At 41.4% G+C, this 25679-nt stretch overlaps 2 protein-coding genes across 5 annotated transcripts in view; both read left to right on the forward strand.

Annotated features, from left to right (window-relative positions):
- Positions 1-25679, forward strand: part of whrnb (whirlin b) — a 133485-nt gene that overhangs the window by 12310 nt on the left and 95496 nt on the right. The gene's annotated exons all lie outside the window — the stretch shown is intronic.
- Positions 1989-9033, forward strand: LOC109204590 (uncharacterized). Of its 2 annotated transcripts, XM_025896928.1 has the most exons (4): positions 1989-2058; positions 2375-6519; positions 8397-8605; positions 8922-9033. In XM_025896928.1, the coding sequence occupies exons 2-3, from the start codon at positions 2583-2585 to the stop codon at positions 8411-8413; spliced, it is 3954 nt and encodes a 1317-aa protein (XP_025752713.1). In that variant the 5' UTR covers positions 1989-2058; positions 2375-2582; the 3' UTR covers positions 8414-8605; positions 8922-9033. The 2 variants fall into 2 exon arrangements, with proteins under 2 accessions (XP_025752713.1, XP_025752714.1); XM_025896929.1 differs by lacking the exon at positions 1989-2058 and having other exon boundaries at positions 2068-6519.

Below are 25679 nucleotides of genomic sequence, written 5' to 3' on the forward strand. Positions count from 1 at the left end.
GTGTGTGTTTCAGGTACTGCACTCTTAAAGACTGAATTGCAGCATTGCAGCCACAGGTCATTGTGAGCATCACAGGGAAGGTTGAAGCCGCCCACTGCACCTGTATGGCCGGAGTCGTGGAGACCTGCACCCATGTTGCTGCTCTTCTGTTTAATGTAGAAGCAACAGTGTTGATCTGTGGCACAAGGACTTTTACAGATGAACCTGCATACTGGGTTTTGCCTGGTAATATGACCAAGATACAGCCAGAGGTTGGCCATAAGATAGACTTCTCCTCTTCAGCTGCCCAAAAAAAGGTTCTTGATCAAAACATAAACAGACCATTCGTTGTGACAGGTAAAAGAAGCCGTCCTCAAAAAAGAAAAGTTCATCCTGCTACTGTGGAGGAGTTGGATCAACTGATGGGACAATATTTTTCCAAGCATAGTTCTGTTCTGAATAACCCATAATGTTTTAATTTAGGGGGCCATGTAAATACTTTGCATTTACTGAATATGTACTTACTAAGTACCACTGTTCAAAAGTTGAATAAAGAAACAAAGAAATGTTTGCCTATTTTTAATTAAAAGCACTTTGTAGAACATCAAATCAGTTAAAATGTAGAATCAATGTTATGTATAGTTTACAAATGACAAAATGTTCACATAAAAAAATGACAGCATGTAAATAATAACACCCACTACTAGCATTCTGTAATTTACTGTCTCTTTTGAAAACGTATCAATACATAAACAGCACAAGACTTAGAAGTATTTAACAAGAGCATTTTTCCCTGGTTTTACTATCACACTGGGGCACATGTTCACCAAAACGCAGCAAACCTTTGCCATCTTATCCAGGAGGTTCACCTTTTCACCCTCACATGGAAAAAGTAATCTCATTGGCATGGTGGTATGTAGCATGTAGTTGAAGCAGGGATTTCGTAGTGCCCCATGTGTAGTGTTGGAACCCAGTCAGGATGTGTTTCATTCATTTCATAGGCTGGTTTGCTGCAATAATGCCAAATAATTAGCAACTCTATAAATAGAAGGTAGTTCTGCATGTTTGATCTAAGTTTGTGCTATGATCTCAGAGCGCATTGAAAATGAAACTAACAGGATATAAAGAATAATATGAACTTATTTAGAACTTACCTGAATGAAAATACTGGAGCACACCAACAGATATCTGGGGATGGTAGAGAACTGAATATCAGCTCGTCTCACAGCTGCTATCCAGGCTAGACGCCTTCTTTTGGTAACATCCAACACATAAGCTCCCTCATGATGCTTCCAGGTGAGGAAACAATGAAAAGAGAGCCTGTTTTCAAGCTTATTCCTTTGCCGGTAGTGCAATCTAACATTACAACCGGCCACACAGCAAGCATTTGTTTGGCCTGCTAATATGGCGCCTCGACCAAAAATCCTGGCTACGCCCCATCCCATAAGATCACGCTCCAGAGTCCTATTAACGTGCTGCATTTTTAACTCTGACGGAGATGGAGAATGAGCCTATTTCCAAAAAAAGTAGAGTGTGTTCCTTTAAGTACTATATTGTAAATATTGTCAACAACTAAAGTGTACATAGCAGTTGTTGTATCTTGTTTACTGTATCACTGACAGATAATTTCAAAGTCAATGAACGCTACATTATAGTGAGATATTGTGTAATGTGAAATACTGTAAGCAAATGAATAAACAACCTAATTCGTGATAGACCTTTGACTCTGTTTTGTTTGAATCCAACTGTTTTTTGCAGCTGTGCATAAAACATGTTACTTTTAGTATTATTATCATTATCATCATTATTGCACTAAATACATTTTAAATAAAGGTTGGAAATGTATTTTATTCACCCTAAAATATGTTTTGAAATGTATTTTGGTTTGAAAGAAATATATTTTCAATTTCAAAAATGTATTTTTTTGGAGCATCACAAATACAAAATATATTTACCATATATTTTAAATATATTTTGGCCAGGAAAAATGTATTTTTTTACCGTATGGGTTTAGCCAAACTGTTGTCTGTTCCACTTTTTGTTCACTTTTTCTTGCTGAGCCTGAGAGAGCACATGCCTGTCAGTAGTTGCTATCTGTTGTGTAAGCTTTCCCGCGATAGTTTTGTGTAGCAGTTTAGAGTTTTGTGTGAGAAACTTTCCTTTGTGTGTGAAAAACGGCTGCGATGCTAACACGTTAGCCCGTCTATGGGATTCCCCATGTAACGTTAGCATTAAGCTAATCGCTAAACGCGTGGGCCTAATAACCAGTGAAAGGGTTTGGATAAGCTTGTGTTTATGTGTTATATACATTGTAGTGCATGGCTTAATGTTTGATGTTGCAAAGAAAATGCAATTACAGCAGAAATGTAATATTTTATTTTTGTTTCTGTACCAGTTTTACAGTGCTTCAACAGTAAACATCTAAAACGTATCCGCTGACTCCTGGATGTTTATTGTGGACCTGTTAGCTATCTGCCAAGCTAGAAACCAGCTTCACACCCTAGTGAGGGCAGAATAGTAAAAAGGCATCGTCCCAACACGGCTACCTACAGAAAAGTGGATCTGCGTGGAAACACAGTTTCTTCTGTTTCTTCTAAGCTACAATGGATGGTAACGACGACACGCTTGAGACGCGGTCAATATGCTCCAACACCTCACGTGCCAGTCAGCGCTCTTCAGCCAGTGCAATCGCAGCCAGAGCACGGGCAAAAGCAGAGGCTGCACGTGCTCAAGCACTATTTGCACAAAAAGAGGCAGATATGTTAAAAGCACAAGCATATATTGAGGAGGAACAACAAAAAGCAGCAGCTGAGGCTGCCAGGAAGAAAGCAGAGCTGCAGGCCAGTTTGCATACCTTGAGACTAGAGGGCGCGGCTGCAGCTGCCATTGCTGAAGCGAATGTTCTTGAAGCAGCTGTTGAGAATGAATTTGGGGAGTTAGATCGGGCTAGCCTGAAAAGTGTATACGTTGAGCATAATCCAAGTCCTGAACCTCACCAAGACTCAGAGCTACCAGAACTCATGCCAACTCTGATGCACCAACTACCAGTCGACAGTGATGAGATTGGCAAATACGACTTGCCTGTTCAGAGAACATCCAAACTGAGTCAAGATGCCACTCCCTATTACCCTCGTACTCAAAGCACCTGCAGGACAGACCCATTCAAGCAAGAACATTCATACAGCTTAAATCCACCCAAGGATACGTACAGACACCAGACACATGATATGAGACAATACAGCAGTAGCTACCAACCGCCTCAGTCTCATACAGGTGCTGCCAGAACTGACGAGCCCACTTCATCATCGACCACAGACCTGGCCAAGTATCTAATACGGCGAGAGATGATAAGCTCTGGGCTGTTAAGGTTCGACGATCAGCCAGAAAATTATTGGGCCTGGAAGCAATCCTTCCACAGTTCTACAGAGGACTTAAAACTGACGTCAAGAGAGGAGCTTGATCTGCTATGTAAATGGCTGGGACCAAAGTCATCAGAGCATGCTAAGAGGATACGAGCGGTCCACATACACGATGCAGCTGCAGGTGTAAGAATGGTATGGCAAAGGTTGGAAGACTGCTATGGATCGCCAGAAGCAATTGAAGAAGCTCTCCTAAAGAAACTGGATGATTTTCCAAGAATCTCAAATCGAGAAAATCAAAAGCTGAGAGAGCTGGGAGACATTCTCTTGGAGCTTGAAGCCGCCAGAGCCGATGGGTTCCTACCAGGCCTCAGTTACCTGGACACATCTCGGGGCATCACTCCAATCGTCCAAAAGTTGCCATACTCCCTGCATGACAAGTGGGTCTCTCTAGCATCTCGTTACAAAGAAAATCATCAAGCGTCTTACCCACCGTTCTCCTTCCTCGCAAAGTTTGTTTGTGATCAAGCCAAAACGCTCAATGATCCAAGCTTTGCCCCTCTTACAGGTGGTTGGAGAACAGGGAAGCCAGAACACCCCTTCAAATCAAACATGAAAATACCCATTTCTGTTAAAAAGACAGAAGTCTCCTCAAGCTCTAAAAGCATGCAAGCCAGTCCCGCAGGGAAGAGGAGGGCTGAACCAGATGAACAATGCCCACTCCATAACAAACCACACCCCCTCAGAAACTGTCGTGGGTTTAGGAGTAAATCTTTAGAGGAAAGGAAAGCTTATCTTAAAGAGAATAATATTTGCTTTAAGTGCTGCGCTTCATTCACTCATCTAGCGAAAGACTGCCACAAAAACATTCAGTGCAGAGAGTGCAGGAGTGAGAACCACCCTACTGCGCTACACCCAGGGCCGGCCCCCTGGATATCAGAGTCTTCTGTAACCGCAAGAGAGCAAGGCGGGGAGCAAGGAGAAGAAGCTTCTCAAGCTGTCACAGCAAAATGCACAGACATTTGTGGGACTACCGTCAGAGCAAAGTCGTGCTCCAAAATCTGTCTTGTCAGAGTTTATCCAGCTGGCCAGAGGGAGAAAGCTGTTAAGGCGTACGTCGTTCTCGACGAGCAAAGCAACAAGTCTTTGGCAAGAACAGAGTTTTTTGAGCTCTTTGGAGTTACAGAGGGCACGGCAGCATACACCTTGAAGACCTGCTCAGGAGTTATGGAAACAACAGGGCGCCGAGCTAACAATTTCATCATGGAGTCATTAGATGGTAAGACTCACATTCCACTCCCCACCTTAATCGAATGTGACATGCTTCCTGATGATAAGTCTGAAATCCCCACACCTGAGATTGCCAGACATTATCCACATTTCAAGCGGGTTGTGGATAAAATCCCGGCTATAGATCCATCAGCAAGCATCCTGATCTTGCTCGGTCGAGATGTACCACAGGCACACAAGGTTCGAGAGCGATGCAATGGGCCCCACGATGCCCCCTACGCCCAGCGTCTCGACTTGGGATGGGTGATTGTGGGAGAGGTTTGTCTCGGAAGAGCTCACAAACCGGAGTTTGTAAACGTCTATCGGTGCAACGTGCTGAGTAACGGTCGTACATCTCTGTTTGACCCTTGCACTAACAGTCTACACATCAAAGAGAAGCTTGACACTCCAGAGCAGCATCGTCAGTTTCTAGGCGCTAACGCATCCGAAATCCTGTTTGATGGGAAAGATGGCCTTGGGGAAGGGGTCTTCCAGCAAACGCCACATGACAACAAGCCTGCTATGTCTGTGGAAGACAAACTTTTTCTGGAAATAATGGACAATGAGGTCTTCATAGACGACTCGAATAGTTGGGTGGCACCACTACCCTTCAGGCAACCAAGGCGCAAACTTCCTAACAACCGAGCCCAAGCAGTCAAGCGTCTTTTGACACTACGGCACATGCTAGAGAAGAAGCTAGACATGAAAGAACACATGATTGCCTTCATGCAGAAGATCTTTGAGGCAGGTCATGCTGAACCAGTACCACCAACCACTGGTGAACAGGAGTGCTGGTATTTACCAATCTTTGGAGTGTATCATCCGCGAAAACCAGGTCAGGTACGGGCAGTGTTCGACTCCAGCGCTAAGCATGATGGTGTCTCACTGAATGACATCCTGCTGAGTGGCCCTGACTTGAATAATTCACTTTTAGGAGTCCTCATCCGCTTCCGCAAGGAACCTGTAGCGGTGGCAGCAGACATAGAACAGATGTTCTATTGCTTCAAAGTCCGCCATGATCACCGGGACTTCCTACGTTTCCTCTGGTTCGAGGACAATGACCCCACCAAGCGCATCACAGAGTATAGGATGACCGTGCACGTATTCGGCAACAGCCCCTCTCCCGCTGTTGCCATATACGGCTTGAGAAGAGCAGCTCTGCAAGGACAGGAAGACCACAGTGCAGAGGCAAAACAGTTTGTTCTAAAGAACTTCTACGTGGACGATGGTCTTGCTTCCTTCCCCACCGACGACAACGCCATCCGAGTCCTGAAGGAAACCAAGGAGATGTTGGCTGATTCCAACATACGGCTACATAAGATAGCTTCCAACCACGACGTAGTAGTGGAAGCGTTTCCACCTGAGGAACGGGCTAAAGAGCTGAAAGACCTAGAGCTTGGTGTGGATCCGTTGCCTATGCAGAGAAGCTTAGGTCTCAACTGGCATCTTCAAACCGACAGCTTTACCTTTCTTGTCTCCCAGGAGGAGAAGCCCTTTACCCGTAGAGGTATTCTCTCCACAGTTAACAGCATATTCGACCCGTTGGGGTTTGCAGCTCCTATTGTAGTCCAGGGCAAGGCGATAGTCAGAGAGCTATGCGCTGAGCATTGCGATTGGGACACCCCAATACCTGCTGAAAAAGTGGCACAGTGGAAGTCTTGGAGAGACTCGCTGAAGGCACTCGAGCAACTTCACATACCAAGGCCATACCTACCTGTTTCCCTGCTTTCCACACAGCACAGGGAGTTATGTGTCTTTTGCGACGCATCCACCATGGCCATCTCTGCAGTTGCCTACCTAAGGGCAGTGGATGATGAAGGACACTGTCTTGTAGGATTCTGCATGGGGAAATCTAAATTAGCACCCCGGCATTCCCATACTGTTCTCCGTCTAGAGCTTTGTGCGGCCGTACTAGCAGTTGAGCTGGCTGATATCTTGAGGGATGAGCTAGATGTCGAAATCCACACAGTGAAGTTTTACACCGACTCCAGAGTTGTGCTAGGCTACATCTACAACGCCAACCGGAGATTTTATGTGTATGTTGCTAACAGAGTAGCACGCATCCGGAAGTCTTCGCAGCCTGAACAGTGGCACTTTGTCAGTTCGGAACACAATCCTGCCGACCATGGTACCAGACCAGTTCCAGCTGCACTGTTGAGAGATACAAACTGGTTTTCTGGGCCGTCGTTTCTTGAGAAGGATGAGAGAGTTGCACTTACCCCACCAGAGTTCTTTGAGCTTGTTGAACCAGACAGGGATGCAGATGTGCGTCCACTGATTGCAACCTTTGCTACAGGAGCTTCTGAAAGACAGCTTGGTTCACACAGGTTTGAGCGCTTTTCCAGCTGGAAGACACTTGTATGTGGCATCGCCAAGCTCGTCCAGAAAGTCAGATCCTGTGCTAAGACTCTGGAGGGAGATTTGACAAAGGTAGATGAGCGTACACAGGCAAGAACAGTAATCGTACAGACTGTACAGCACGAGGCCTTCAAAGAAGAACTCAAGAGCCTGTCCAAAGGAGAGCTTGTCTCAAAACACAGTCCTCTCAGGAAACTTGACCCTTTCTTGGATTCAGATGGTGTACTGAGAGTTGGTGGCCGCACGTCATTATCCGCAATCTCATGGGAAGAGAAACATCCCATAATCATTCCCAAAAGCAACCACATTGCTACCTTGTTGGTGCGGTATTATCATGAGCAAGTAGTACACCAAGGTAGGCACTTCACGGAAGGGACCATCAGATCCGCAGGACTGTGGATTCTGGGAGGAAAAAGACTTGTATCAAGTATCATACACAAGTGTGTCACCTGTAGGCGGTTGAGAGGAAGTCTGGAAAAACAAAAAATGTCCAACTTACCTGCTGATCGGTTGACCCAATCTCCTCCTTTCACCCAAGTTGGATTAGATGTTTTTGGACCATGGACGGTTTGCGCCCGTCGCACGAGGGGAGGCCTTGCAGAGAGTAAGCGCTGGGCTGTTATGTTTACCTGTTTAGTAACCAGGGCAGTTCACCTGGAGGTGATAGAATCTCTGTCTACGTCGAGCTTCATAAATGCGCTTAGGCGATTCACTGCCATCAGAGGTCCAGCAAAGCTCTTTCGTTCAGACCGAGGCACGAACTTTGTCGGTGCATGTAAAGAACTTGGTATAACCCCACAAGATGCAACACTTCAGTCTTACCTGAAAGACCAAGGCTGCACATGGACTTCAATCTTCCACACTCCAGCCACATGGGGGGAGCATGGGAAAGAATGATAGGGATGGCTCGACGCATTTTGGATAGCATGTTGCTCAAGATGCATTACCCTAGTCTTTCACACGAAGTGCTCACCACGCTTATGGCAGAGGTCGCAGCCATCATGAATGCCCGGCCAATAGTCCCTGTGTCTTCAGATCCAGACATGCCGACCATACTCACCCCTGCTATGCTTTTAACGCAAAAGGTGGACTCCGTGTCTGCTCCCTTGGAAGACATCGACCCCAAGGATCTCTACCGAAGTCAGTGGAAGCAAGTTCAAAGCCTTGCGGATTCATTCTGGAAAAGATGGCGTCAAGAGTACCTGACGACACTCCAGCCAAGAAGGAAATGGCAAGCAGAACAAGCCAACCTGCAAGTTGGAGATGTTGTGCTCCTAAAGGACAAGGAGTCTAAACGAAATCAATGGCCCACAGGACTTGTGGTAAATACCTTTCCGGGTCAAGACAGCAGGGTCCGGAAAGTGGAGGTGAGAGTTGTTCAAGGAGGCACCCCCAGGGTGTATTCGAGACCCGCCACTGAAGTTGTGTTGTTACTCAGAGGGACATAGTGGTATAGTCCTCTATACCAGGCGGGGAGTGTGCTGCCCCTTTAAGGCAGGCATGATAATTTGGGCGTGTGTTTTTTGTACCAGCAGACTTGCCGTAGTACCTCAGCAGTGAAAAACAGTCCTTTAGCCAAACTGTTGTCTGTTCCACTTTTTGTTCACTTTTTCTTGCTGAGCCTGAGAGAGCACATGCCTGTAAGTAGTTGCTATCTGTTGTGTAAGCTTTCCCGCGATAGTTTTGTGTAGCAGTTTAGAGTTTTGTGTGAGAAACTTTCCTTTGTGTGTGAAAAACGGCTGCGATGCTAACACGTTAGCCCGTCTATGGGATTTCCCATGTAACGTTAGCATTAAGCTAATCGCTAAACGCGTGGGCCTAATAACCAGTGAAAGGGTTTGGATAAGCTTGTGTTTATGTGTTATATACATTGTAGTGCATGGCTTAATGTTTGATGTTGCAAAGAAAATGCAATTATAGCAGAAATGTAATATTTTATTTTTGTTTCTGTACCAGTTTTACAGTGCTTCAACAGTAAACATCTAAAACGTATCCGCTGACTCCTGGATGTTTATTGTGGACCTGTTAGCTATCTGCCAAGCTAGAAACCAGCTTCACACCCTAGTGAGGGCAGAATAGCATGTCACAAACACATAATGTTAATGATTGGTCGAAATAGTTTGTACAGACAGCTGGACGGCAACGGGGCTCCAGGTAGATGATTGATAGCGCACAAAACAAAGGCCTCTGGGGCTTAGTGTCTTTCTGACTAGCTTCTAAAGCGAGGACAGTTTGTTGGGTTATTCTATGTATGTATTATTGTAGGGTCTATGTTACAATATAAAGTACTGTGAGGCGGCTGTTGCTGTGATTTGTCGCTGTATAAATAAAATTGAATAGAATTGAAAATTGAATTGTTTATGGCTACTGTTGTGGAAATTACATTCCAATTGTGCTACTTTGTCATGACCATGTGTGTAACACGAAACTACAAGTGTTTCTGAACAGCATGCCTACTGCTGTTGTGGTAACTTGCAGTTACTTTGCAGCCATGAAATTAATTTTGTTGCCTGAAAGTTTGGCAATTTATACATTTATGTTAATATTTTTCCAGGACATGCAGACAAAGTAAGATGTGTGGAGCATGTTCTGTGCTGGCTTTGTGTCCAAAGCAATTCAGGCAGAAAACTTAACACGCATGTAAACACAGTGTCCTCTTACAGGTGCACGAGAAGATTTAAATCTGGCTCACCCTCTCTCTGTCTTACACCACTACACATGCTGTCCTCCTCCCTGCCTCCCTTCCTTCTTTTACATAACTGTATCCTAGCCTGGAATTTCATCCTCATTAAATGAGGTATGGAGGTCAGACTCTCCTGGATGCTGTCCTGAGACATAGAGATGTTTTGTGAGAAATAGTGGTTGGGGGGGAACCAGGGGAGCTATGGTTTTTAATTAAATAATAAAGCCAATCTTGTTCTGAATTTATGGTCTCAGCTTTTGGGGGACAGATTCTTATATAGCACTTTTCTACTCTCTCTAACAGTCACTCTGATGGATGCATCCGAGTGTGACTTGGGGTTAATATCATACAGAGTTGGGGAGCCAGGGATCGAACTACCAACCTTCTGATCAGTAGTTAATTTGACTTCCTCTGTTCAATGCCCCACTCTACCTACAACCACTGCTTACTGAATACAACGTGATTTTCATTTTGTATGTTATGGTCCAGACTAGTACCAGAAGGACCTTGTGATTGACAAATATGAAGTAGCAGTGCCCTGGTTTCACAGCCAGATCCACCATGTCCTTACGCTGTTTTGTTTCAAAATACAATAACTGAAAAACTTGGCTTAAGGTTTCAAAACCAGAACCTAACATTACTGCGGCTGCCACCATCTTTCATATATAGTCTGTGGCTATTAGCCTTTGTAATTTAAATGTAAATTTGTAGAAATCTATTACATTCTCCCCACATTTCATATATTTTCTCTATTTTAAAAATGTCTGGGTAGGATTCTGTAAATTCTATAAATTCAAAGATTTAATCCCAGTCACACACCTATGACTGCATACAGTGTGCTAGTATTATCTTTAACATCTCTTTCCTTGGTGATACAGTGGGAAGGAAAAACTAAGTGCTTACTCACAAGGGGCTGTGGTTGGAATTTTCTCTCTTTTATTGTAAGATCTTTACCGTACAATACAAAATGCCTTGAGGCGACTGTTATTGTGATAAAAATGTATTAAATTTAATTTAATTTAATTAGCACTGGTTCCAGCACAGATAATTTTTATAGAAAGTACAACCTTATAATATAATTTTAGTGATGTATACTAGTGTAATTTTACAGTATTGTTAGCTAATAAATAAGGATTTATGGCGCGTAATATTATTCTTTGTGCGACCCATTTCATAAAATTCAGATAAAAGTCAGGTTATTGTACTCGGCCCTAAAATTCTTAGAAATATGGTATCTAAAAAAAATGGTTACTCTGGATGGCATTACCTTGGCCTCCAGTAACACTGTGAGGAACCTTGGAGTCATTTTTGACCAAGACATGTCCTTCAATGCACATATTAAACAAATATGTAAGACTGCTTTCTTCCATTTGCACAACATCTCTAAAATTAGAAATATCCTGTCTCAGAGTGACGCTGAAAAACTCCCTGAGTCTGGTTCTGCTGGAGGTTTCTTCCTGTTAAAAGGGAGTTTTTCTTTCCCACTGTCGCCAAAGTGGTTGCTCATACGGGGTCATGTGATTGTTGGGGTTTTTTCTGTTTTCTTTGCATTATTTACCTTACAATATAATGCACCTTGAGGCAACTGTTGTTGCATTTGGCGCTGTATAAATAAAATTGAAATTCCCCAAATTGAATTATTAGAAAGTGGGATTTATGGTTCCACACAAGTAGCATGTTTCCTGTCCGCTCCACTCCAGGGACTGCCTGTCTGCATGCAAACAGCTCTGTTGTCAGATGGGGGGGGCGAGCATACACACGTTTTAAATCACTACACAGCACTGAGACGGCACATTGTTAACAGATTTTTTAGGATTTTAGCGCGACACACTTTTAAGGGTTTTTAATGATATTCTTTTAACTCTGGATTCTGGCAGCCCTGCTGCCCTCTTGTTGTTGGACCTAACAGCAGCCTTTGACGGTCGACCATGATATCCTGCTTTCATGGCTGGAATCATATGCTGGCCTAAAAGGATCTGCTCTTCAGTGGTTTCGGTCCTACTTATCCAAAATAGCCCCTCTTAATTATGGTGTACCTCAACGCTCTATTTTGGGTCCTGCCTTATTTGCACTGTATATGTTGCCACTGGGGCCCCCTCAGTTCAAGATGAGTTGGAGATCTAGCAGTCTTTAAAAGCAGGGACAGACTCACTTCATCTATTATTACGCTGCCTTGATGACATCAAACAGTGGATGTCTGTAAATTTTTATTTAAATTAAATGAAAACAAAACAGAAGTTGTCATATTTGGCAACTTTGTTAATAATCACATTGACAGTGCTCTTGGGCCTTTATCTTCCTATTGTAAGTCAAATGTTAAAAACCTTGGTGTGTACCTTGATGGTTCCTTTAAACTCTGTAGGCAGGTGAGCGCAGTAGTTCAATCAAGCTTTTTTCATTTAAAACAGCGAGCCAAGGTAAAGCCATACCTTCCAGCTAATGTCTTTGAACATGTTATTCATGGTAAAATGGACTGATTCTTATATAGTGCTTTTCTTCTCTCCCAGAGTATTCAAAGCGCTCTATACAACACGCCGCATTCACACAAGCACTGCCTTCTATACTATCTTTAAGTGTTTACTATCATTCATACTCTGATGGATGCATCAGAGAACAACTTGGGGTCAATATCTTTCCCAAGGATATTTGGCATGCAGACTAGGGGGAGCCAGGGATCAAACCACCAACCATCTTAACAGTAGATGACCTTCTCTACCTCCTGAGCTACACCCACCTACAGTATTCATCTGTTCATTAATTGCAGACTGGACTACTGCAATTCTCTGTACTTTGGTTTGGACCAGGCCTCTCTTTATCGTCTTTAGCATCTGCTAACTGGCACTAAACAGAAGGAGCATATTACCCAGTTTTGGCCTCTCTACTTTGGCTTCCTGTTCCTTACAGGTCCAATTCAAAATTTTACTTTTTAAAAAAAATCACTTAACAGCTGAGCCCTTACGTACCTGTCTCAGCTCCTATTTATTTATGCTCCAGAAAGAACAGTGAGATCCAGGTCAAAACTAACCCTAACTATTCCACAGTCTAAACTGAAATCTCATGGTGACAGAGCCTTCTCTGTGGCAGGTCCTAGACTGTGGAATAGTTTTCCCCTTAATATTAGATCTGCACAATAACTTGACCATTTTAAATTGTTACTAAAGACACATTTTTATGTTCTGGCTTTTAACACACGTTGACCTAAATATTTTGGTATGAAAACATGTTGGTTTTAAAAGTCTTAGTTGTTGTTGTTGTTGTTGTTGTTTCAGTTGTTTTATTTACTTATTTTATTTATTTATTTATCTATATTTACTGCATCATTGTTGTGTATTTTATTTATTTTAGTGGCATTTTACATTGTTAAGCACTTTTTGCAGCATAGACTGCTGGTAATGTGCTATATAAATAAACTCGACCTTGACCTATTAATTGAGATTAATTTCAGAAAAGTATGTGACTAAGGCTTTGTTTTGTTTTTTATTATATAATTCAACATTTGCTTAGTGGTTCTGTGGTGTGCAAACCCTTTATTTTATTTGACATTTCTTCTTCTTCTTCGCTGGTTTAAACATGCTGTGGTGAGTTTGTATATCTTATAGTAAACATCAGAAGGATTCCATTTATGTGGACTTTGGAAGTTGAAAGTCATCAAAACTATTATACGTTAAAAGCAGATCAGATTTTGTGAAATCTGTGAAAAGCACTTTGGGTCTTTATTGCAGTATTTTCTGTGTGTGTTCAGCTTGTAGTGATCTTTGAGAGCAGCAGCATGTCTAACTTTGGCAAGTGTTTGAATTTATTTTTAAACAATGACTCGTTCATTCTACTTATATGTGGAGAAATAACATTACATAATCACAATCAGATGACTTCATAGGCACTGGCCTTCGATGAGCTCCCAAAATAGCAGCTTTTCAAATGGAAGAGGAGGAGGAGGAGTAAGTTATCCTTTGCTGTCAGTTTGATAAGCCCAAAGTTATGTTACTGTCAAGGGCCCTTGAATGCAGCTCTCTATGCAAAGCACATATTCTAAATAACAGACATCAGTGTGTGGGAGAAGCCAAATTGATTCAATTCCCTGAAGAGAGAGGGAGCAGTCTGACATCATGTTCTGTTGCTACAGGAGATCGGAGAGCAGGACCGTGGTCACAATAATACATGATTGTGTGAGCAGCACAGGTGGAATGTTCTCCAGGATCCAGTTGTTTTCTACAGAACATTTTTTGTAGGATTTATTCCAAATATTAGACATGTAAAACAAAATGTTTTTGTAGGTTTTAATTTTTATGGTCAAGGTCATTACTTAAAAAAGCAATCTATTGCAGATTTCTTTTTACCCTTTTTTTGAAAGGCAAAAGATGTATTACGCTACTGTTTTATTCCATGAATAAAGTAATTTGTTAGAGTAGTTGTGTTGTACTACTCTACTACTTGTGCGTTATTCAACAGCAGCTCTTCCAAGATTTTCCTTTTTTCCTTTTTTAAATTGTTACCACAAGGCTAAGAGCCAAGGATCATGGTTTTGTTTACAATACGTGAATGGCTGGATGCGTATCAGTTGTTTACATGGGGAACCCATCAGACACGAGACTCTTCAACATGGAGAGACATAGACATGACACACAAGCTTGGCAACGTGGACACAACACAGACATGAAACAGATGACAAAATGGATAGGAAACATGACACATAACCAAGGAGACATAGATGAAACAAAAATCAGAATCCCTAACTAATTATACCCTAACTAATAATAACACAAAAACTTATTATCACCAATTTGACATAAGAGAATCAAAAATACAAAATAATGTCAGAATGCTGGGTCACAGACCCAGCCCCTGACAACTTTATTGTAATTTATATAGAAAAGATACCCCCCTCGCTCCTGCGGGCAGTCTTTATCCTTCGAGCTCAGATCCTCTACCAGAGGCCTGGGAGCTTGAGGGTCCTGTGCAGTATCTTAGCTGTTCCTAGGACTGCGCTCTTCTGGACAGAGATCTCCGATGTTGTTCCTGGGATCTGCTGGAGCCACTCGCCTACAGGGTGCTGAACCTGCATAGAATGCATAGTCAGGAGCTTTCTGGTCTTGATGTCAGTGGCTTCTATCTCCTCCTTTGGCCAGCTTATTATCCCAGCAGGGTACCTGATCACGGGCAGGGCGTAGGTGTTGATAGCCCGGATCTTGTTCTTACCGTTCAGCTGACTCCTCAGAACTTGCCTGACCCTCTGCAGAAACTTGGTGGTTGCAGCTCTCCCAGCAGCCTCTTCATGGTTCCTATTTGCCTGTGGGATCCCCAGGTACTTGTAGCTGTCCTCTATATCTGCAATGTTGCCTTCTGATATTTCGATCCACTCAGTTCGGACTAACTTCCCTCTTCCCTTACCATGTGACTACTCTTCTCCAATCCGAACGACATTCTGATGTCATTGCTGTATATCCTGGTGGTGTGGATCAGTGAATCAATATCTCGTTCACTCTAGGCATACAGCTTGATGTCATCCATGTATAGGAGGTGGCTGACAACTGCTCTATTCCACAGTCAGTATCTGTAGCCAGTCTTGTCAAAGAGCTCACTTAGGGGATTCAGGCTTATGCAGAATAGTAGCACGGACAGAGCATCTCCTTGGTAAATCCCGCACATAATTTCCTTAGGGATTAATAAAGTATTCTGATTCTGATTGATGGTGACTTGTGCTATGGGCTTAAAGTTGGCCTCTAGTGTTGTATGCCACATCCCCATTGAGTTCCTGATGAAGGGTTCTGTTGGTCTTGTATAGCTCTAGGCATTCCAGGAACCAGGTGTGGGGCATTGAGTCATAGGCCTCCTTGTAGTCAATCCAATCTGCGCTCAACCCACCTGGAGCGCAGAATGAGCAAATTTTGGACATTTGCTCGAAATGCATTGACAGAGACATTTCAGGAATTTTGACTCAGTCTGTGCTCCAGATGTGTTAATTGTTAATTGCGTTAGTCGTGATGACGGTGCATAAACGCTGACAGCACTAAAAGAAATATAAAGTTGCTAATTTGGGATGATAGAGGTAAACCTAAGGATGTAACCAAAGCGGTGTGCTGCTTGTGCAGACATATAGTGCGAACAAAGTACTCAAACATGACTAACTTGATTGAGCATGTATGTCCACCATCTGGCTGAGTATGCTAGGCTATCACCAGCTTCTGCAGCTCCATCAACAAGCATTTGGGTGCATTTTCAGGAGGGTGCATTTGCTCGCAGATAAAAGAGGGTGCTGTTAAAACAGCGCTATTACTTTTTTTTTCTGTTGACTGCTTCTATTAGCTCCATCATTATTAGCAAACTTACTCATGGGCAAATAAATAAATAAATATCCGTTGTAAAAACGATTGCCGATGGGGTCAGCCTGTTGTCGATACATTCATCCAATCGCCCAACTCTACAGGTGACTTGTCATTCTTACTGATGAGACCCACCACAGTTGCGAACTTGATGATGTGGTTCGAACTGTGCATTGCTGCACAGTCGTGAGTCAGCAGAGTGAACAGCAGTGGGCTGAGCACACAGCCCTGAGGGGCTCCAGTGCACAGTGTGGTGGTGTTTTAGATGCTGTTACTGATGTGGACTGTCTGAGGTCTCTCCGTCATAAAGTCCAGTATCCAGTTGCAGAGGGAGGTGTCCAGGCCCAGCAGGCTCAGTTTTCCGATCAGGTACTGAGGAATGATTGCGTTGAATGCTGAACTGAAGTCTATGAACAGTATTCGTACATATGTGTCTTTATTGTCCAGGTGGGTGAGGGCAAGATGTAGGGTGGTGGTGATGGTGTCGTCTGTTGACCGGTTTGGGCGATAGTTGCTCTAGTGTGGGTGGCAGCCGGGTCTTAACGTGCCTCATCCCGAAGCGCTTCATCATGATGGGTGTGAGTGCACTGGGACAGTAGTCATTGAGGCAGGGCACTGGGGACTTCGTTGGCATGGGTATGATGGTGGTGGTCTTGAGCAATGAAAGAATACTGGTATGGATTTTCTTTTAAAATAACTAAATCAGGCATGAATCCTGCAAGAATCAAGTTGTTTATTTTTTTGTGTGTTTCAAATTTTTCTCCAGGCTAGCATGAAAAAAACATCAATCATGAAATCTGATGAAACTTTAAAGGATTCAAATGTTTTGGACTTTTCTTGCACCGTTTCAGATGTCTTAATCTGCAGAAAGAGTAGAAAACAAACTGACACTTACTTAAACATGAGCAATGCTTAGAGGCAGAAGTAGTGATTCAGTCACAGTCAAGGGCCCTCACTGTGGCCCTTATAATCTGAGTGACCAGTGCTGACCTCTGCACTGTCATTTTGTCCTGTGAATCACCTCTCCTCCAGCATAAAAATAAATCCATTTTTATCATAGAAGCATTTCCCTTCTTTTTCTCTCTTTAACCACCTACCCATCCAGCCCCATGCAAGGGCTGCTAAGAGCTCCTCTTCCACCCACTCCTTCACAGTTGAAGCATTGTGGGGAAGCATATATAGCTCAAATTGCACTTGAGTGCCACTTGTCTCTGCTTGTTACAGCACCCATCTTTGATTCTTTCCTGCTCTGGATGGCTCCGAGCTTGCAGAAACACTGAGCTCAGAATAGAACAGCTACTTCTGCCTCAACACAGTTATGATGCAATGCTGAACAAAGAAAAGTGACTCGCCTCCGGAGACATACTTTGTTATCCAGCATTTTCTGTCTGCCATTTGTTAGTGAAGCTCTAGTTGCAGACCACTATTAATCTCTGTAGCTTAACTGGGTCAGCTATTTTATTGTCTGTGGAGAAGTCTAATTGTCAGGGCTGGCTGTGTTGCTGGGAGAGTTGGACCCAGAAAGCAGGACTCGAGGAGCAACAAGAGGAGTAAACTAAAAGGTGCTTTTTATTATTGATGGCACATTGAGGCTCCTAAGCCTGTTTCACTCTTTTTAAGCTTTTTAAGCGGCTTGTATCAAATTGTGATCATGTGACTGATAACATTTGAGGCCTAATATGTCACAGTGAAAAATTGGAAGTGAGGTGACTGATTGAAATCTTTACCACTGCTTCATTCATTATAAAGGGAAGTGAGATGCTTTAAGCAGACTAATATAAATAGTAACAGGATAACACATGTAACACTAGCACTGCCTTAAGGTTTCAGTTTGACCCGGACCTGTAACAAGAGCAGCAATGGCAAAGACACCATTTCTTGAAGAGGTTAAGTTTGTAATAATAAAATTGTTCTCACAGCTGGCTACAAAAACATAAGAAACACATTTTAAAGCCCTTTACTTCTTCCGGACTGCTTTTCAGGCCTCAACTTTTTATTTAATATTTAGATGTGTCTTATACCATCTGCCCAGTTCAGCTCCACTGCACAGCCAACGATCTGCTGAGTTCTGTTCTGTAACACACTCACCACTCTGATCTGCCATTTTGCCAAAAAGTTAATGTGTGCCCAAAGAAAATTTCTGATATTTCTAGTTTTTAAAAAAAAAAAAAAAATCTCTAATGTCTTTGCTTATGTTTCCTATGCCTGTACTCAACATACATTATGAAGGGCTTAGCTTATATAAAGGTTATGAAGAAAAGGAAGTTATGAAGGGGTTAGCTTATAAAGAAATTACCTATTTTGCAAATATCTTTATAACCCATTATTGCACCTACTTTTCTGTTCTACATTATAATCAATCCAGTAATTTTTGTCCACTCCAAGTGCAGGTTGTGCAGGTATGCCCCTGAGACAATCCAGCACATAAAAACAAGGTGCAAGATGCTAGCAGGGAGTTACATGGAATTAAGTGACTAGCATAGTACAGGAACATCTGTGCCAAATATGGCCTGGAAGTCCCAAGGGCTAACCTCTAGGGTGTTTGAGAATGACCAAGCTAAAATCCTGAGGGACTTCCTGATACAGACAGAAAAACTGTCAACAAGCAGAGGAAGAAGGCCGTAGTGACAGTTGTAGGTATACCAAGTGATAGCAAAATAAGGGAAAAGGAACATAAGATGAAACTCCAAGGGCTTAGAGAACACCTAGAGAAGATGTGGAACTTGAAGGCAACAGTGGTCCCTGTGGTACAAATCCAACCTGAACCTCAATATTATCCCTTCATTTTCCAGCTTCAGACTCGTGAGCCTTTTGGACACTCTCGTCACCTCCACAAATCTGTTTATATACTCTTTCTCCTATCGACACCATGGTAGAACAGCTTGAATCTGCCCCAATGCTCCTGGCCTTACTTCCCGTTTACCTGGTTTTACACAGTATATTTAGTTTTCTTCTCTCCATCATGTAAGCCAACTCTATTCCTTTACCACAGTCATAGTCATAGTTCCTATCATTAGGGACTTTAAATGTCCTTTCCCACTGTCATGAAATCAATATCCTTAGTATCCTTATTTTCCTATTATATTGTTTTATGTACTCTAATAATGAAGGCTTGTAGAGCAAGGCCACCTTTGACTCACAAACTAAGTGCTCAGCCACACTGAAAAACAGGAAGTTTTAGTGCACAGGCATATTAATAGATAAGACACAGAAAAGAGGAACTTTCCATATAAGCAATGTTTGAAACTGTGTGACGTGTAAAGTACCAAAATAACACCTATATGAGACACAGCTTATGATTCTAATGTTAGAGCTCTTGCAACTGGCGTTTGAGCTGTGCAGGGGTCTCTCTCTTCCAGAAGATGATTGAATAAAAAGAAATATAACTGTTTTAACACACTATGAGTCGGTTTTCTCTGTTCTATCATGGGGACAAAAGGATCGGGGTTTAATACCACTTAACAAACATTCCTCTTCTTCTCTTCCTTTGTCTTCAGTCAGTGGTGGCACAGTTTCCACTGGCTGTTTTCCACTGGATCCTAATGCGAATATTCGCATGCTTGAAATAGTGTGCTTCTCCTTTGGGTATTGATGTACTGTCCCGTTGACCTGGTCTCCTGTGTTGTGCTATACAGTATGTCTATGAAAGTTTATAAAGAGAGAGGGTAAAAGGTCTTAGCGTTTGACCTTTTCAAGGGTCCACTGTGCTGCACAGCATACATTATATGGTTTAGGTTGTGCTTTGTCCTTGAGAGGAACAAGATTTATCTGAGGGCCTTGCTGGTTCTGAACTTCACTGGGACGTTATGCTTGGAGAAAATTCTTGAGTTTATCTAACAAAGCTATCACATAAGGGAAAAGAATGTTTTCCTTTTCCCTCGTTGGTTAATAACTTTTTTCTATCAGAAACTAAAGTTTCTGAAAACATTATTTTATTGCTTTAAGAATCCTTACTTACTCATCTAGTCAAGTTGAAAAACTGTCAAAGAAGTAGGCATATACTGTCAGTCTACAAGCAAGAGAACAACTCCATGAATAGTTGATTGAAGGTAGTAGCATTTTTAGGACTAGCAGAACATTGCAAGGCAGGAAACACCATATAACAGACAGACCAAAGCACCCCTGGCTTACCTGTCATCGCATCTGAGAGAGACTAAAAGGTCTTAACATCCAACCTTTTTATTAAAAGTGGTACAGAGTGCTAAAACGGTACAGCATGTGCAAACACCAAGAAGCCACTAATCTAAAAGAACGTCTGACTTTAAAGTTATGATTTAATAACATAAATTGCATTGAGTATATTCTGATCAGCAGACACAGAGTTCTGAAGAGAAAAGGTAAAACAAAGTATTTCTGTGTAACTGGATTAAAACCAAATTATGTGGACATGGATGTTCATGTGAGAATGAACTGAGGACAAATCCAACTGAAGATAAACTGCATGACCTGAATGAAACATTAGGTGTATTCATATGTGATAGATCCCAAAAGGTTGATTCTGTTCATCTGGACGTAGAGTTTTCAGTGGGAGAAACATTTCATCACTTATCGAAGTGACTCCTTCAGTCTCAGCTGACTGCAGGTTTCCAACGTTATAAACAGTACATTTGCACAGTGACTGAAACCAGCCCACTGAATGAACAATGGGCTGGGAGGTCAATTTGTTGATCATTAATATGCAAACTGTCATGACCATTGATCAATGATCATGAGTATTATTCACAACATAGCTCTTCTGCGTTGTGCCATCCGTTTCGCCAGAGGTTGTTTGGTTTCCCCGATGTATAAATCCTGGCAGTCAATTCAAAAGGGTAAGGTTTTATATAGCCCATGAAAATCAGAAAACCAGTACCTCAAATTATTTAAATGTGTACACTGTAAAATGTAATTCTAGATGTTTGTTATTTCAACATATTATTCTATATCAGTTTGACGATAGATGACTGAAGTTGTTGTTATAACATAGAATTACAAGTTAAAAACGTCCCAATTACACCAAAAAAAGCTAACTTGAAAACTCATGTCCAGCTAAATCAGCAACTTATGTGAACTTGACAATGTGGGTAAGTTGAGCACAGCAGGATTCAAAACTGCCTCACGTGACTGCTACCGAGGTGCATCATGGGGAATTGGCGGTTAACGACATGCTCACTTTACTTGGACGTTTTCTAATCGTCTTCTTTGGAATATGCTTTCAAGGTGAGTAACATTGGTTATAACTATAAGGAAAGAGAGCTACAAAAGTTGGAACATGTTTTGAATCTATGGCATGATGTGTGTTTTTCTCTTTTACCGAAATGTTTGCTTTAGCTAATGTAACTTTAGCCAACAAGGTCCAGCTTGTGTGTCATGACCAAACTTGACCTAATAAACTGACATATGGCCTTTTTTATGGGTTTAATGTGGCACTGACCAAATCACAAGTATTGTGCCGCTAGCTTTAAGGTTGTGCACTCAACCACTGTTGCGATATTAGCAAGCTAACTCAGCTAATTAATAAAGCTTATTTCATATTGTCTCTGTACTTGTAAATTTCTTTCAAGTTCACAGGCTGTTGTATTTTGGTGGAAGTTCATTTTGGCAATATTTCCAATAACTGACTGGGTTCAAAAAGAACTTTTTGGCAGGACTCGGATGCTTGTTGTCATCTGTTTACCCCTATGTAATCACTTAAGTTGTTATTAACTGCTGCATGCTAAGCTGCAAGAGTGCACTGAGGACTGAGACAAAATATAGTCTACAAACCAGCATTATATTAGTTTTTATCAGATAGTCCTCCAGTGTGTTTAGTTTTTGCTTTAATTCTATTGTGCAGTTATTTGTTACCCTGAAATGCTTTATGCTTAACAACAGCTCACTATTTTGACTTATTTTTGAACTCTTGTGATCAGTATGACTAGTTTGTGTGAGTTTCCATACTAAAAGAGCTGTAGTGATAAAATAATTGGCATCAGAGACACTGATTTTTGGCATGGTATACTGCAGAAGTTTTTTTTTTTTGCATAATTTACCTTTTAATTAAACTGCATTCTCTGTATTGTAACAAAACTAACATTGTTTATATGTCAGAAAATTAGCAAACATGAATAAATGGCGAAAACAATATAATTATAACATATATTTTTATTTTACTTATTTTAGGTCTGTGAAGCCAAACTTGATGCTGGGGATTTATTTTTGTCAGTGGAGTCAAATGGTAAGTTACAATTTGTGCATTTTGTCATACTGGAAACACCACAGATTATATTGTAACTTAATAGCTCTGTAGAACAAATGATATAAAGATTGTAGTGTCAGGGTACTTCTTAAGAAGTAATATGGCACTATTGATGATCACATGCAGGTGGCATAAACTAAATATTCAGACCTGTTACCAACAAGTGATTCATTAACAAAAGCAATGGAGCAGACTGTTTAGGTTCTTGTGGTTGTAATAACATCCATAACTGCAAGTTTGTCATTAATTTATTTTCACAGGTCTAGATGATCACATCTGTCTTTGTCATTTAAATGAGGTGGACTTGCAAACTTTGCGCTCTTTTGGGTAAATTGCTGTCCACTACATATACACAGAATGTGCACAGTATTTCAGATCTAAAAAGGGAGTATGTAATGGACTTGCTGGCTTTAATGTAAAAAGCCTGTTGTGTAACTTTAATGAGGCAGTTGGACTAAAACAGTATTGCTCATCAAGGTAAACATCTGAGGAATAAGGAAATTGTTACTTGTCCTTTTACTCAGTGTTCTTTTAATCGCACGTTTACTAAAGTTTTACATCACATAAGTCATTTTCACAATCATTCTACTTTAAAAGATTTCAAGACAGAGCTTATTGTTCTCTGAACTTCCTTGTTTGCTGAACGGCAGGTAAAGTGCATCTTTTTGTTTGTTTGCTTTTGTGTGTTTGTGTTTTCTCTAATGGGCCTCAGATGACTGTTTGCTTAAATTTGGGTCTCAAAGAATCTTTTTTTTTATTCTGCCTGTACTCTCCACCCCTCTTCTTCTATTGCTCAGGTTGAAGCAGAATTTGCCCGTCTTACATCTGTTGACCTGAAAGGGTTCCTTTTTGCTGTGCTTGACCATTATGGAGAGGTTCATGGAGCTGTACAAAATCAAGAGCGGCATAGGAGGGCTAACTAGGCTCATAAGATGCTTCGGAGATGATGTAAGTGTTCAACTGCGAAATCTAATCCTTTGTTTAAGTTTTAGGTTATCCAGTTCAACTGATGAACTCATTGAAAGAAAGCTGATAAGTAAAGTCTGTCATCATATTTCACAACCGGACATTTAGTGTGGTAACCTTTACAGAATCTATGTATATTTGTGGTAGGTTGGATATCATATTCTACTTGAATGTCCTGATAAGCCTGATTCAAAATCTCCAATGATAATCATATATTGATGGAATTATGTATCAAAAAGCTGTGAATTTGGAGCTGTCTACATGTTTCATGAACACTGTTTAAAAAGTGTTTTGGTTTTGTTTTTGACTTCTTTGACCAGAGCCCTACACAAAGGAAGAGGACAGAGGACCTCATTTTCTAAAGGAAGATCCCTCACACACTTTCAAGACTGTGAAGGTTAGCATTGTTTCTTTTAGTAAATTTAATAATGACAGCACCACAGTGGATTTTAAATGAAACATGTGGCATCTATGAAACAATAGATGCCACATGATAACATGTGTACTTTTTCCTCACCAAATGTATTATTACAAGATCTTTGACACTGGATTTGGTCTGGGTTTCAGAGAAACTAACTGGCAAGCTAGCATTGATATTATTAGTGTCTTGTGTTTATTCATGTCTTCACCAGGGTCTTTGACATTTCGCTGCTGTACTGTTCACTTCAGCTTTACGTTTGATTTCTCACATTGTATATTGTAATGGCAGAGATATTAGGATATTTAAGGGGCTGCAGTGGCTGCTACAGCTGTGGGGGGCAATACTTTGGTGAAATGTCCTGGACCCTGGAAAAGAGACTGTGTAGATTGGGTAAGCAATTAAAGGTTACTGGCCGAGAGTCATTGGGCAGCTGGGTAAAGGTGGATGTTGATATTCAGTGCCAATTATGCAACCTGTTCAGCCACGTCTATATGCTCTTTTTTCATGCTGTTAATATAGGGGGAAAAATAAACTTTAATCAATAAACTGATTAAAGAAGCATTGTCTATGGAGCCACAATCTGATCCTGTAGTGTAGCTGCAGTTTGCACATTTCATGTATTCTCAGCCAGATTTGGTTTAGAGCACAGCCAATATTTAGCATAACTAGATTTAAATTCACACACTGGTGATGGCAAGCTACATTGTAGCCACAGCCGCCCTGGGGCGCACTGACAGAGGCGAGGCTGCCGGACATTGGCACCACCGGGCCCTCTGGCCACCACCAGTAGGCAACAGGGGAAGTGTCTTGCCCAAGGACACAACGACTGAAACTGTCGGAGCCGGGGCTCGAACCGGCAACCTTCCAATTATAAGACGAACTGTCAACTCTTGAGTCGCGATTCAGTCATCCACCCATGTGTGTGAATGACTGAATGTGTAAAGCACTTTGGAGTCCTTAGGGGACTAGTAAAGCGCTATACAAATACAGGTCATTTACCATTTAAATTGAAAATTTTGTTTGAATTCTGCAATTGAAGACATGCTCAGTTATTTATGAACATGGTCTTTGTTTAAAGCAAGAAATGGATTTGTAACATGGGGGTGCATATCTCATTCTGAAAAAACTTTAACAACTAATAAGTGTTACCCAAAGCCAATCACCATCATCCAAAGCATCAGTATGGCTCTTCTTTGGAAAGACATGAATTGTTAAGCACAAGGGATATTGTATAATTGTAATTGTGTAATTTTTTTTTTTTTTTTTGTCTTTGAACCCTTTTATAGCCGACAGGTATTGAAGACACGTTTTCTAAGAGGATGAAAGTTGGCATTGCGATGGTGAAAGAAGAAGACATCATCGATGTGTTGGTTGTCCTTGAGGCGGCAGTAATCCTGTCTAATCTGAGGGATGTCTCAAGTGCCATTTCCATGCTGATGGGCCTTCTTTTTGCCCTCAACATAGACTATCCAAAGGAACTTAAGGACATCTTTGAAGTCATTCAGAACATCCTAATGAACATTGGTGGAAGGCAGTGCATCTCACTAGTGCATGGTCTAAGAAACAGACTCTTGCAGAAAGCCATGCAGAACTGTAATTGTATGTTCCTTAGTGTTAAGGACAGTTTTTATTTTACTGTTTGTTTTTTTATTCTTGCAAGTTCTCATTCTCACTTTTGTATGTCACTAAATGACTACACTTTACATTCCAGATTAGACAATTACTCATTTGTTCATGGTTTAAGAAACTTATGTGAACAACAATATAATGGTGGACTTTGCAGATGCTTATCTCATGCAAGTCAGTAGTTTTTCCTTTGTTTTGCAATTGAGCAGACTCAAACTGATGTATCTGAAATATCCATATTATCAAATGTTTCAGAAGCATGCACTCATTTTCAGAGATATTGGTTCTGTGGAATTTGTTGCAATTGTAAACGAAGACAAATACAAGAGTTTGATGTCTTACTTGTTATAAACTGATCTTTACTGTCACTTATCAAAGGTTTTGTACTATTTTAATATTTCAAGTTTTATGCTAACAGGTGTGCCTGAGCACAATGAAGTTTAAAAATTTTGTAAATGTAAAGAATAACTTTTCTAAAATA

This window comes from Oreochromis niloticus, linkage group LG12 (assembly GCF_001858045.2).
Source record: "Oreochromis niloticus isolate F11D_XX linkage group LG12, O_niloticus_UMD_NMBU, whole genome shotgun sequence".
NCBI lineage: Eukaryota > Metazoa > Chordata > Actinopteri > Cichliformes > Cichlidae > Oreochromis > Oreochromis niloticus.